Here is a 14,432-nt window from a genome sequence, read left to right on the forward strand (position 1 = left end):
TGATACTAGACAAGACTGCACTGTTAATGAGTGATTGTTAACAGATGTCTCTTAAGCAACTTAGTCAGAAGCAGAAGATGTTATTTGGTTGTAGTGAGGGGAGGGTGAGGGTGCAGGGGTGAGGTAAGGGGATATTTAGTCTTTTCACGAGGACTGAACTGTCAGAGATTTATGATTTTCCTTTAGGCTTTTGGAAGTGGAGGCTCTGGGGAAGGATTGTTTTCTATGTGCTGATAGTAGAAAGGCCATTTGGTGCTGAAAGCTCCAATGATTTTGTTTTTGGTGAGGAGTGTCCTTGCAGCCCTTGGCCTTTGAGAACTGAAGGATGGAAATGTCTGTCTTTAACTCACTGAGCCTCATGTCCCAAACTGGGGATGAGTGGGCTCTGTCTACTGCTTGGGGCTGTCTGAGGGCTGGGTGAGAGAGCACTCAGTATGGATCTACACTTTGGGAGAGAAATCTTTCCATGGCGCACCAAGTTGTCAGAAGTGTGCCTGTGAGGGGGCAGGAATCTTTCTGAACATCTGTCTGTCTGTGGATGTCCATCTGTGTGTATTTCTTGTCCTTTCCCAGGGTGGTGTATACCAGTGTATGCCAGGTGCTTACTGGTTTTTATTGGGTTTGATTCTGAAGGCAGCCCGAACACATCCCATTCACTCTCTGTACGATTTACTTGCTTGGACTTATCAAGGTGACTGCAGCTGCTCAGTGTTTTTCAAAGTGTGCAGAATTTAGATTTTGTATTTATTTCCCTTCTGGACCTTATTAGGTACAGGGTTCAGGGCTATGAGGGATGAGTGACATCAACAGGGATTGGTTCTCCAGACTGTTTTTGTTTTCAACCACTGATGAATGGCTTGAGGGAAGGGAAGAACCAAATGCACAGTCCAGCGTTTGACTGATAGGAATTTGCAGAAAAGTTTTGGGCTTTGGTCAGGAAAAGGGAATCTCATTTGTACACACCACTGGCAAATCTTTACCTTTAATAGGAAGCCTTGACATGACCTCCCACAATGGTGCACTAGATGATTTAAACTCTTCCTTGTGCACTAACTATCTAACAGATGTAGGTGAGTGTGTGTATATACATTCAGAGAGGTATATTTACACAATTTAAAGACTAACGCCTTCATCCTGTCATCCCTTATTTACTCATATTTCTCTTTTGGGGGCACGTAGGACTGTATGACAAATGTTCTTACACCTCCCGTGACCGAGGCTGGGTCCTGGGGATTAACACCGTCAGTGACCAGGGGAACAGAGACCCCCGCTATTTCTTCTCGCTGAAGACGGACCGCGCTCGCAAGGTCACCACCATCGCAGCCCACCGCAGCTACCTCCCCAACCAGTGGGTGCACCTGGCTGCCACCTACGACGGGCGCCTGATGAGGCTCTACGTCAACGGCGCCCAGGTGGCCACGAGCGGAGAGCAAGTGGGCAGCATCTTCAGCCCGCTGACCTTGAAGTGCAAGGTGCTCATGCTGGGAGGAAACGCCCTGAACCAGAACTATCGGGGTTACGTGGAGCACTTCAGCCTCTGGAGGACAGCCCGGTCTCAAAAGGAGATCTTGTTGGACATGGAACAGGTGACTCACAGGCAAGACACGCCCCTACCTCAGCTCGTTCTTCAAGACAGTTTACTGAATGTGAAAAGCACCTGGTCTCCCATGAAGGACGGCAACAGCCCTCAGACCAAGTTCAGCTACCACCATGGCTATTTGCTGGACACCAGCCTGGACCCTCCTCTGTGCGGGCAGACGGTGTGCGACAACACGGACGTCATCGCCAGCTACAACAAGCTGCCCCGGTTCCGCCGCAACAAAACCGTGCGCTACCGCGTGGTGAACCTGTACGACGACAGGCACCAGAACCCCACCGTCAGCCAGCAGCAGATCGACTTCCAGCACCAGCACCTCAACGAGGCTTTCAGCCGCTACAACATCACCTGGGAGCTGGAGGTGCTGGAGGTGAGGAACTCGTCCCTCCGCCACCGGCTCATCCTGGCCAACTGCGACATCAGCAAGATTGGGGACGAGAACTGCGACCCCGAGTGCAACCACACGCTGACGGGGTTCGATGGCGGCGACTGCCGGCACGTCCGCCACGCGCTCTTCAGCAAGAAGAAGCAGAACGGGGTGTGTGACATGGATTGTAATTACGAGAGGTACAACTTCGATGGGGGGGAGTGCTGCAACCCAGAGATAACAGAAGTCACCAAGACCTGCTTTGACCCATATTCGCCTTACAGGTAGGCAATTTCTTTTTATGGTCATATTGATGAATATCTGTCTAGGTATCGATCATCCTGCTGGCTGTTGAACCCTTTCATTGTTGCTATTATGGGCTTTGGAGTTTAATAATTTTTTTTTTTTTTTTCCCCCTCAGTATTTGGCTCACATTGCCGTTCTCCAAATGCAATCTCAGTAATGGCCTCAGCAGTGTCTTACCCCTGAATTGGTATTCTCCAGCCAGGCTAAGGAAAATCTGTGCTAAAGACTGAAGGAGCCAATTTTGAGAGACCCATTAGTTGTTGGCTATGAGCAGCATATTGTAACAGTGCACAGTTTATTTTAACTCCAGACTCTGAGGAGTGGGGATTGGATGTCACAGAAAGCTCATGTGTATTTGGAGAGGGAAAAGGCCCTCAGGCATGAAACAAAACATGAATACTCTTAGGTAGACTTTAATTCTGTAGCACTTCTTTGAAGGCAGGTAGGTAATTCCATACTCTTACTGCTGTGCACAGCTCTCTGTGGGCACTACTGTGGAGGGGCAGCTGAGTCTGGGGGCTGTGAGGAGGGAGGTGGGTACCAGGTTCCTGTTGCACACACCGGCTGGGTAATGAAACTCTTCAGTGCCCCTTTCTACATATAAATGGAAACAGGGGTAATGACACTTCATTACAGAGCAGCGTTCTGGGGTAGATTTGAGCTCATAAAATCCTCATCTCCTCAGCTAAGGTGTTTTTGGGCTCCAGTTTTGAGGAGTGGAATCCTTGAATAACTTACTTCACGTGGGTACCCCATGCCCACAACTACTCCAAATTCAGACAAGTTACTATGTCTAAGTAATAAGGTGTTTCTTGTGAATGAGTTAGAAATACAAGCACAGAAAAGATGAAGGTTAAAGCTGAAATTCTGTTGTCTGCATTCCATGTTACAGCTTTTTTAGGGAAATTCATGGAGCCATAGGGAGAAACTTCTAAATTTTCAGAACACCCAACACTAAAGTTCAGGTTAAGAAGGAAAGTCTGAGCTCTTCAGGAGCTCACTGCAGCAATTCAGGCTATATTTATAGCTTCCTTAATAGAGAGAAGTTTTTAAACAATATTATCAGCTCTACTGGAGCTTTAAATACACATAATTAAGTTGGAAAGAAAAGCCAATTTTTTTTTTACTCCAGTGAGGTTGTTTAAAAAATCCTTCTAGCTCAGTTTGATTTCAGTGACTTTCCAGTGAACAAAGCTCAAATGAGGAAATATTTTAAATATTAATGCTTGAAAACATTGAAAGGAAAAACACCAATTTTTAATACTGCTCAAATGGAGAGAAACTCAACTGAGCAAATACCATCAAAGGCATAATGTAAATTGGATTGTTTTGACGCTGTAGTTCTGAGAACTTGAGGTGTTACTTATAGCAACTAGTACAGTTTTTAGGAAAAAAAAATACATTATTTTTAATCTGATAGTACCCTTTTATCACTTGTTCTGTGACCAGCATAATGCCCATATAAAATGAAAACTTGTAAATTATAGTTCACAGATTTAAGGCCGTGTCATAATGTTATTCTGAGGTACAGAAATGTTTCTATTTCAAATGAAGTTTTTTTGCTGCACAGACTGTACTCACACAAGTCCAAGCAAGACACTGAGTTGCAAAATTTGAAGTTACCTTAGCACTCTGTAGTTGCTTTTCAGGAACAATTTTGTGTTCCTTTTGGAGACAACCACCTGGCTGAGCTTGCCTGGAGGATTTACATCTCATGGCCTTGAGCTCACACACCTTCTACAGGTTCATTTTAACTTGAGAAAAACTTCCTCTTGACCTGAAATAGTAAGGAAGGCCTGAAGATCCTCTTCCACAGCCTAGAGCCTCAGAAAATCCAGAGATGCTCCAAAGATTTTTTTTTGTTGTTGTTGTTTTAACAGATAAATTTAATTTATTTATCTTTGCATAGACACTGTATTGCTGCATTGATCATTGGCAATGAAACCACAGAGGGCAGCAGGAGAAATTCCATGTCTCTGGAGCCTTTATTTGGTGGCTGCTGTACTTTGGCTGAGCTCAAAATCACTGCTATGATGGGTGTTTGTACTCAGTAAGGCAAAATAGAGCAGTTAGGTCTGTGGACCTACCACTGGAGTTTGTGAGACTGACTTACACTGCTTTGGGTATTTAGGTTAACAAATACAGGTTTAGGGCAGTGATTTTGGCAGCAAAGCCTTTACTGACTACAAGGGTGAAGATTCAAACCCTATGTTTGGCTTTGGTCTTGCTGTCATCCCTTGAGAGAGGAGTTTCCAAGTCACTTCGTGTCAAAATCAAAATCTGATTGGCACCATCTGGGCTATTTTGCATCCCCAACCCCTTTTGTCATCACCGTCATTGGCCAAGAGTCCTCAGTCCCCTCTAGTGCAGACCTTGCACCGCAGCAGTGAAGACATTGCAGAACTCACATCTCATTTCAGGTATTTCCTCTGCCAAAGTCAAGTCCAACAATAGCAGAAGAAAGGGGAAAGATCCTTCAATCTGGTGAGGAAAGGGAGGGAAGAAAGAAAGATGAAGTAGCACCCATAAAAACTTTCCTGCACTTTATAAATAAAGACTTTTCAGGGTCTTCCTTGGTACTGGGCTTTGTTTCCTCCACACCCTCAGTGTCAGCAGTTGCAGCCAGCTGTTCACCAAGCAGGGCTTATTCATGAAATACTTCTGTCCTCTGGAACCAACCAAAAAGTGCTAATGCTTGATTGATGCTGTAATAAACAACAACCCTCCTCAGTGCCTCTTTATCCCCAAAAGATGATGTATCTGTTCCCAGCCACTTTCCTTCTTTTGATTATGAGTCCCAGTCCATGAATTTCCGTCCTGGGACAGAGTTGCTCTGAGCCTTGATACAAAAAACACTATGGGTGCTTTGTGACTAAGTGATAGCGCTGGAACAGTTCCAAGACACCTCTGATCTGTGTTACAACTTTCTTGTGATCCTTTTGGGCACACTGGACAAAGGGCTCTGGTTCTTTGATGATGTCATTCAGTCACTGAGGTGGTGCAACTGTGGTGACTTCAGAGGTGATCCCAGCAGCACAGCTGGTTGGTTTCTTTTCTGCATCCTGCCTGTCTTTGTGGCACCTCTCCAAAAAAAATTAACTCCAAAAAACTGATCTTCTGTGCCATAGAGAGGTGGCAGCGATTTAAGTTTGTCAGAGGGACAGCAGTAAGAATGGGGACTCTGCTCTCAGAGCTGCTCAGCAGAAAAGCAGTAAACATTGTGGTACCAACTAGATCATCTCTCCTCTTTTTTAATAGCCTGCAGGGAAAAAACAAAGGACTGGTTATCATTAGCCACACAGCAGGCTTTATCCAAGAATATCTGCCTCACTTCTTTTTATTAATTTCATGAGAGTGGGACAAAATGTATTTTGTCCCAGCAGAAGGTTTACAAACATTGTTCTGCTTTTCTGCAGTTCTGGGAAATTAGAACATGCTAAGATCATACAGTTTGGCCCAATACAAAGGGAAGGAGCAAGAATAAACACCCTTGCCAGAAAGACTCATTCTTTGTGTTATTTGCTATATTGCTGGTTACAAAACAGGGAAGACTTTGAGCTCATGACACCTACCATGGCTGCTTTTCAAAGAACTTGGAAGAAGCAGCAAGGGATCATAGGAAATCATGCTCGGTAAATGCCATTTGATGTGGTGAGTTCTTGCACCATCCTATGGTTAGCTGAGACGTTCCTTTTATGTAATATTGGGCTTGCACATCAGGCTGCACCACAGGATTTCATGGACAGATAAGGAAGCATTCCCCTCGGTGGCTTCTTAGGAAAACACTGATGAAATTCCTGAAGCAGTAAAAGTACTGGAGTCCCTTCAAACTCCCGGGATCCATATGGCCTACCAAATACTTGCTGGAAATCACCCCAGAATAACTGTTCTGGGGACAGACTTTGTCAACAGCCACATGTGTGCCCCAAAGGCTCACAGCTCTTCATTTCTGCCTAAACAAGCAGCAGGATGAGCTGTGCAAGCTCTGGTCCATTCGCAGCAAACTCAGGTTGGCACCAAACCAAGGAATCATAGAATCACAGGATGATTTGGGTTGGAAGGAACTTTAAAGATCATCCAGTTCCAACCCCCCCACTAAGAGCTGGAGCCCAGTGTCCTGCTGATCCCACCCTTTTCTCTGTCCTTTTCGAGCACTTGTATTGGACAGCTCAGCCCTGTTCATATTGTGTCACACCAGCCCACTCAGGGTTAAGGACACTGGCACATTCCTGGCATACGTAAATTAGACTTAAAATACATGCCTGACCCATTTGTAGGAATTTCCATAGTGGTTTAGGGCAGCAGTGGATGTGCCAGAGCTGTGTATGAGCACACTGGGCTAGGGCACGTGGGCCAAAGCAGGAGGAGGAGGTGGTGGCTAATCCATAGCCCAGGGCAGCCTCAGACAGGTGGCTGAGCTGCACTTCAGGGCTTTTCCATGGAGTATCAGATCAACCTCTTTTCCTTCTCTTCTGCTGGAAATCTCTTCATGAGACGTACTTGAAAAATATGGTCAGCTTACTCTGGAGGAGGGAGGCACACTGAATGCCCTTTTCCAGGAGCTGGAGTTGTAAGAAACACTCCTTGATTCCCAATAAAGCACTAATTTCCACTTAATCCTAAACACTAAAAAGAACAGAAGAAATTCTTCAAAGCTCTTCAGTTCCGGGAGCTTGAGAACTTAATCCCCTGCCTCGAAGAGACCATTGTGCAGCTCTTGACATCAAGGATTCCTGCATTCACATAGGTATCAGACAGACATATAACAAATACCTGAGGTTTTGTCTAGGGATTCAGTGTTAAATGTCCAGTTCTTTAATTAGCAGCTCCAGGGCTGTTTAGGAGGCAAAGAGTATCAAGGACGGAGCTGCCGTATCTTGGTAGTTGTCACCCAAAAGCCAAGTCCCAACAGGAAATCCTCTGTTCTCTCTGTTTATTCTGTCCTCTGTTCCAGATGTCAGGGATGTTAATCAGCTGGGAGGAGTTGCATCTGTTCCCATGCTAGCAACTGACATTTATAAGTCTAGTATTGAATTCTGATATAGACAGGACTGCAGTGCTAAAGAAACTATTTCTATACGATTGCACACCCTAGAAACAGTAGGAGATTGCTCTATTTAGCTTGACCCACAGTCAACTTTTCCAACAGCTTTTTTTCAAGAAACATTTTTTCCCCAAGACTCATAGAACTCATGGTTTCTTTCATGGATGTTATCCATTAAGGAAAAAGATCACTGTCTGGTCAAACTGCAGGATGCTTGGGATGAAGGGGGCCTATAAAATCTGTGGAGTAAACTATCAGAGATCATTAAGAATCCTTGTGGGAGACAACAGATTAAAGTATTATTACACCCCCAGTGCTGATGCAGACCCGTTTGTCTCTGAAACCTCACGTGGAAGATTTGCAAGTGCAGAGTCTGCAGATTTGACGGGGATTGAATTTGCCCCTTGCTGCTGGGCAACACCACATCCCCTAGGATCAGCTGCCCCATGGATGCTTTCCAGCAACACCTTACCAGCCTCTGATTAAGCAAATGAGGTGGAGCTCATCCCTTCCCACTGCAATGTGGCCACGGGCATGAGCTGGTTTATTCTCTTTGCTGAGCAACTCAAATTGGGCCAAATCTCTCACAGACCCACAGTTTCATCATGTCCAACAGGCCTCTTCCAAGTGCTGTGGGGCCTGCATTAAAATCCCCCTGTTTTTCTCCCATAGCCATTTGTGTACAACCTTACTTCAGCTCTGATTGTGGGGTGACCTTTGCATTTTTAATTAATGGCAGCTGAACTTCTGTGTAAATTCAGGAGGATGCAGCTTTCACACTGAAAAAGATTCAGAATTCTGTGGCAAGCTTAACCAGGTGCAACACTCACATTTGCAATTCCCATTCTATCCCTCAGACGTCTTTTCTGATAGGGATTTAATCTCAATTCTTGGAAGCAATAGCTGCCCCTTGGGGAAATATAGTGCAGCCACCTCCTCTGTGTTCCATTTACAGCACCCATGAGCAGGGAGCATTTGACTTTGCCTCTCTCATGGATTCCTGGACTTGGGCAAACAGTACTTCAGTTGGCCTGTTTGTTTGTTTGTTTGTTTGTTTGTTTTTGTTTTTGTTTTTTTTTTTTTTTTTTTTTTTTTTCCAGGGGCTTGGGGGAACTGAGTTTATTTCTTGGTTTATTTTCTCTTAACTGAAGTGAATTGATTGTCCCTCAAACACCCCAGGATCAGGACATTGTGGAGCTGTCCCATCACTTTTGTACCTGCCCACCACGAGGACACACTTGTGCAGAGCAACTGCTGAGGCCAGTTTCACACTATATGTGATGTCTTCTTCTTTAGATGCAGGTCAAGACACCCACTGGAGTCATCATATACCACTCAGACTTTGTTTTTGGGTGAATTGAGAAGGATGGAGGAGCTTCAGAGAGGTGCTGATCATAACTTCTGCAGAGCTCTGAGGAGATGCAGTGACACAGAGGCTCAAACAGACCTGTCAGGGTTACTGAGATATGCAGGAACCACTTCAATATTTCCAATATGTTCGTGAAACCCATGCTGTGAGAAAGTGTGATGCTGATAGCCACAGTCACGTTTCCTCCCTTAGAGCCAGACTCATTGAGAAGGAGGATGGATATATCCCCACCCCAAAACAAAGCAGAGTGTTTAGACCAGGAATACAAAGCACTGCTGTCAGAAGCAATTGTGAGATTGCTCCATCGGCTGGTGCAGAGCTCCAGGACCCACATTCTGTGGAGGAAGATTAGGAGCACGTGCTCTGCTGGGGTCAATGAAATCCTGTCCTTCTGTTTGCCTCCGAGTAGATTTGCAATTTTGAAGTTTCTCAAGGTAACTCAGCTGAGACTACCTAGTTTGCATGTAATTTCAGCGCTCCAAATTACCATAAATTTGCAAGAAGTTGTTTTCAGGTTCATTAATAATGGATGGGTGGCTACACCATCAGAGTGTTTGCTCTCTGCTTCCAAAAGGATCAGGGTGAGATGCACTGAGGAAACTTCTTGGAGTACTTAAATGCTTGGGGTATGAAACTCTAATAAACCTCCAAAAAGCCAGGAAATTTGGAGTGAAGGCTGAAACTCCATACCTAGTGCACCCTACTGGGTCTTTGTATTTCAGAACACGTTACGTTTGTTCACTGAAATATCTCCAGTATGGAATTCTTTAGGGTGAAGTTTCACCTTTAACTCTAAATTTCCTGGCATGTATGAGTTTGAAGTACACGCTTAACTTCTCCCTAGTGCTGTTTTTCATTTTTAATTTCCTTTCTCTTTTAAAGGAGGGACCCTGCTCAAAGGACCCCTACTAAAAACGGACCCCACTGAAACAAAAATTAGAGGGTTTGGCCTAATCTGATCTTTCTGAAATTCTTCAGGAGAACCAGCTTCAGATTTTTTTTTCCCTACCATTGTTTTAAAGACTCTTGTGGCTAACCCACCCCAGTGAAAAAGATCAATAAAATCCACACCCTGCAGACCAATTATTTTAGAAGGTACCCAGATGTTTGAGTAGTATATTAGAAACCTTGGCTATATAGAACATCCTCTGTAAATTGCAGTTAAAGATCTGGCCATGGCCATCGATGGGGGTGAACTGCTTGTTGTGAAATGCGCTATTTCCATTAATTCAGTCATTGCAGAAGCAGCCCATGTTTGCTGTTGACACTTGTTGGGTTACACCAGTGATGGTAAAAGAGTGGAAACAGCAGTGGTTTGGAATGAGAGCAGTGGCAATTACCTGCAATGCTTTTAAAAATAATTTTGGCCCTAGATGTTGAAAAGATGTGTCATCGCTGATTTGTGTGAGGGCAGCTTCAGCAGGCTTGAGTTACAAGGCTTTGGAGAATAAAATTCTTTCTGCTGCCTCAAAATGCATCTTTGGAGCAACATTGCCAGCAGATAATACAGAATAAATTTGCTTCTCGTGCTATAAACTTGTTTTGTCAATAAATTGAGGGCTTCAGTGAGAAGCTGTGGTAGTCAGTTTTCCCTGCTCAGGATTCTCTTTGTTTTTGAAATCACTCCCATCAGCTTTGCAAGGAAAATTTATCTTAGTGATATGTCTACCAGGGAAATTGGCAAAATGCTGAATTTATATAGCATTGGGTTTGTGAGTTCCTTCAGCCTCTGGCCAGGTGTGTTGGGAGTGTGGAGAGCCCCAGCCTTGCCTTCCCTTCCCTTCCCTTCCCTTCCCTTCCCTTCCCTTCCCTTCCCTTCCCTTCCCTTCCCTTCCCTTCCCTTCCCTTCCCTTCCCTTCCCTTCCCTTCCCTTCCCTTCCCTTCCCTTCCCTTCCCTTCCCTTCCCTTCCCTTCCCTTCCCTTCCCTTCCCTTCCCTTCCCTTCCCTTCCCTTCCCTTCCCTTCCCTTCCCTTCCCTTCCCTTCCCTTCCCTTCCCTTCCCTTCCCTTCCCTGTGCCATTGTACATTTTTCACAGATAACCCTGAAATTTAGAAATTCCTGAGGATTTTCAAGAACTTTAGTTCATGCAAATGAAAATTCAAGTTGAAACCTGGGGACAAAGCACTTTGTCACTTCAGCAGGAGAGGATATTCTTCCCCTTTCACCCTCTCCATTATGGCCCCATCAACATCCTTGTGTTGTATTTCCAGCCTCGACTTTGTCATACAGATCACAGCTGGTTGGTTTGAATTTCCCCTGAGTTACCCAGGATGCTGCTGAAAGCACAGGAAGAGCAGAAAAGCTTTAATCAGTTAAATCAATCAAACAATAATAATAATAATAAAAAAGGTAGACTAGACCTTAAAATTTACCCTGCAACCTTTGCTACTCTCTGCGATGACGTCTTTGCCCTATTTCTTTAAGTGCAGGATTTTACTGGGACTTGGCAGAAGGGTGAAGTGAGGAAGACACGGGAGGGGGTTTGCTGAGTTCAAAAAGGAAAAAAAGAAAATGTCAGTGAGAAAATGGAAATACCCTGATGTTCTCCAGCCTAGAGCTGGAGCCAGCCTCTCTCTCTCCCTCTTGCAGGGAAGGGGCTCCTTTTCCATTAGCTTTCCATGGCCATATTTAATCGGTTTGCTCTGACATGGAGCCAAGAAAGGGCTTTGCTGTGTGATGCCGGGTCCTGCGTGTGTTCAGGCATCCACAGCTGCTCCCTAGCAAGGGATGCCTTTTGGCTACTGAGGTATTTTCTTTTATAGCCACAGAGGGCAACTATTAATAGATGAGATTTACCAAAACACGGAGCTATGCAGCTCAGTGTGGAGGGGAAGAGGGGAAACCTGTGGGATTTATGTCAGGAAAATTCCATGTTGAAATTATGCTGGAAGACGCAGTAAAAAATGGATATGCCAAGAAGGGGATTTAATCTGTAACTTTGGGCCATGCCAGCATTTCTCCTCCATTAAGGATCTGCCCCATCACATGGAACACGTTGCTGGATTATTTCTCCAGCATTAAACAGCACAAAGTGTACAGAGGATGAAGATAAGACACACAGACACGAAATATCAGCTTTTCTGAGATGTGATTAAATACCAAAAGGAAGCGGAGGCATTCCTGACCCTGGACACATTTTATTTTGATCAGACGTGGGATTAGGGGTAAAATGTGAAGAATTCCACATTGTGTGGATGGAAGGAGCTGATCAGGAGTTTGCCTCTCTGTTTATTGATTCATTTCTAATTTCCATGATACAATGTAATGAGACTGGTGGCCCTGTCAGACTCACAAATTATATTTGTCTATGGAAGATGACAGGTTTGGGGGCATGGAGCAGAAAGGAGTGAGACAATTAAAGCTGCTTCTGAAGTCAAAACTCAGGCATTGATTAAATATCATAAAATCCAGATGATATCAATTAATAGACCCATCACTGTAATCATCTACACATTTTTGTGCACTTTCCAAAGGCGCAATGGGGAGTTGTATTCCCAAGCCAAGAGAAGATCCACTGACTACCAAAGAGCATGGGTATCAAAATCTCCTTTACACTTTGAAAAGCTTTGCTTTAAGTTGCTTTGTGTTTCCTTAAGTACTTAATTTGATTTTTTTAATTGAAAAAGAGACTAAGAGAGATTACCTGGTGACAGATTTCAGGTAAATAAAGAGTGCTACACTCATTTAGAGGATGTGGGTAGACATCAGAAAAGGCAGAGCTTAGTTTGGTTCACGTGAGTGTGAGAGAGAATGGAAATATTTCCAAACTATCTGAACTGCTGAGGTTTGCACAACTGGCTGAGAACAATTACAAAACAACATTTTTCCTGTGATCTCCTGTTTTCCATGAGCTTGATGATGCTCTATTCCTGTCCTCAATCCCCGAAAATGAATCTGGAGGCAAACACAGGCATGCCTGAGGAATAGTCATAGTTGCATAAACTGATATTATTCAAAACACCTGAATATGTTTGGGCTTGGCATTTCTGGTTAAGGGGTTTTATTTTGCCTTCATGCTGATTCCTCCCAAAATCTGAGGTGTCACTGTTACTGCACTGAGAGCTGAGGATGAGCATTGGCTATTTGTAGTTGTTTCTCAGTTCCTTAGGGAACGGCTCCTGCCATCTGTTCACCGCAGGTATAGACATGATTGAGAGAATTAAATCTTAAAGTCTTTATAATTACTGGGAAAAGGTAGATCCTTCCACTAGGATTTAGAGCACCAAGTTTAGAGCTCAAAAACAGGAATCTAAATCCATTCACAGTTTGCATCAGCCTTCCACATCACGCTGTGCTCCACAACCATCATTAAGTTTTCCTATTTTTAACTACGTAGTGTTGTTCCAAATGGATGTTCTGCTTTCTGCCTGGACCAAGCTGCCCATCCCAAGCTCTTTGAAGTCCACAGCAAGACTGAACTCTCAAAGACCTTTTGCTTGGGTCTCCCCATCCAGAGCACAAGTGAGGCTGGGAGCCTTCCTGAGACAAAGGGCGATAGCTCAGGGGAAGGCTCCTGCAGAACAGAACTGCACTGGAATAAGCAGGAGAAATGTTCTGGGTAAGGATTGATGGCAACAGTTCACAGCATTATAAAAATCTCTTCCCTTTTGCCTCCAGCATTTTTACCACGACTGTGTCGGTGCCAAAACCCAGAACACACTCACTAATTCCTCCAGAATTGATCGGTCATGATAAACTTCCAAACACAGAGTAAAATGCTTCCGTCAGACACATCAGAGTGTTTCTCCCAGTTTGCCTGGAGAAATCTGCGCCGTTTGATTTCCTTCCCTGCATCCAATTTGATTCAGAAAAGGGCTGCAAGTTCCTGGCTCCCTCTTCATACACTCGGAATTCTTCTGACAGATTTACTTTTGGGGATAGATTTATTCTCGTGTTTGTGCTATAAAATGTCCTATTTATAAAGGGTGATTAGACACTGGAATGAGCTGCCCAGGGAGGTGGTGGAGTCATCGTGCCTGGAGGTGTTTAAGGAAAGTCTGAAGGTGGAATTTAGGGCCATGGTGTGGTTGACAAGGTGGTGTTCGGTCATAGGTTGGATTTAAAGACCTCAGAGGTCTTTTTCAACCTAATTGACTCTGTGATTATGTCTTAATTCAGGCTCAAACCTTTAACTCTTCTCATCTTGATCAGACACAGTTCTTTTTATATCCTCCTGAGAACAATACGTGAAGAATTTCTAGTTTCTGATCTATAAAACCATCATGAGGAGATAGTCCATTAGAGCTTACAGGGCACCTTCTCTTCCTCCACAGCTGAACGAGGCAGGATGTCAGGTTTTGCAAAGCTTTGCTTGAGCTGGCACAGAGTTGTGGAAGTGAGGGAATTCATAGCAGTCCCCCTCTGCCTGTGACAGGGAGCTACAAGACATCTCACACTAACAAAGGCTTTCTAAGTATGGGTTTGTGTAATTTGGGGGGCAAAAATGACAACCTGCAGTTTTTGCTGGACCTTTTGCCGAGTAACCATTGAGATCTTAAGTGCTGTAGAAGTGGTTAGTGACACATCACCAATAAATTACAGGAGCAAACCAGAGGAAAAGCTGATGTGTGGCTGAGATGAGCAAATACAGTGACAGAGAGTGCAAATTTATGGGGAAATTAAACTGCATGGCCTGTCCATAGCAGTCATGCTCAGGGCAAAAGTTGGTCAAGACATTTGCCTCAAAGGAAAATTAGTTTTCCCCTTCTTGTGCTATCATTTGACAGTGGAGAACAGATCTTTGCATTCT

The 14,432-nt window shown here is 44.3% G+C and overlaps 1 protein-coding gene across 1 annotated transcript in view; it reads left to right on the forward strand.

The window, feature by feature from the left end:
- The window catches only part of PAPPA (pappalysin 1), a 179,217-nt gene that overhangs the window by 25,540 nt on the left and 139,245 nt on the right, over positions 1-14,432 (forward strand). Inside the window, exon 2 of the mRNA XM_083875991.1 lies at positions 1,180-2,248. Within this exon, the coding sequence (XP_083732117.1) occupies positions 1,180-2,248 (1,069 nt within the window). The remainder of the gene's footprint in view (positions 1-1,179; positions 2,249-14,432) is intronic.

This window comes from Zosterops lateralis, assembly GCF_965231275.1.
Source record: "Zosterops lateralis genome assembly, chromosome: 20".
Classification (NCBI taxonomy): Eukaryota; Metazoa; Chordata; class Aves; order Passeriformes; family Zosteropidae; genus Zosterops; species Zosterops lateralis.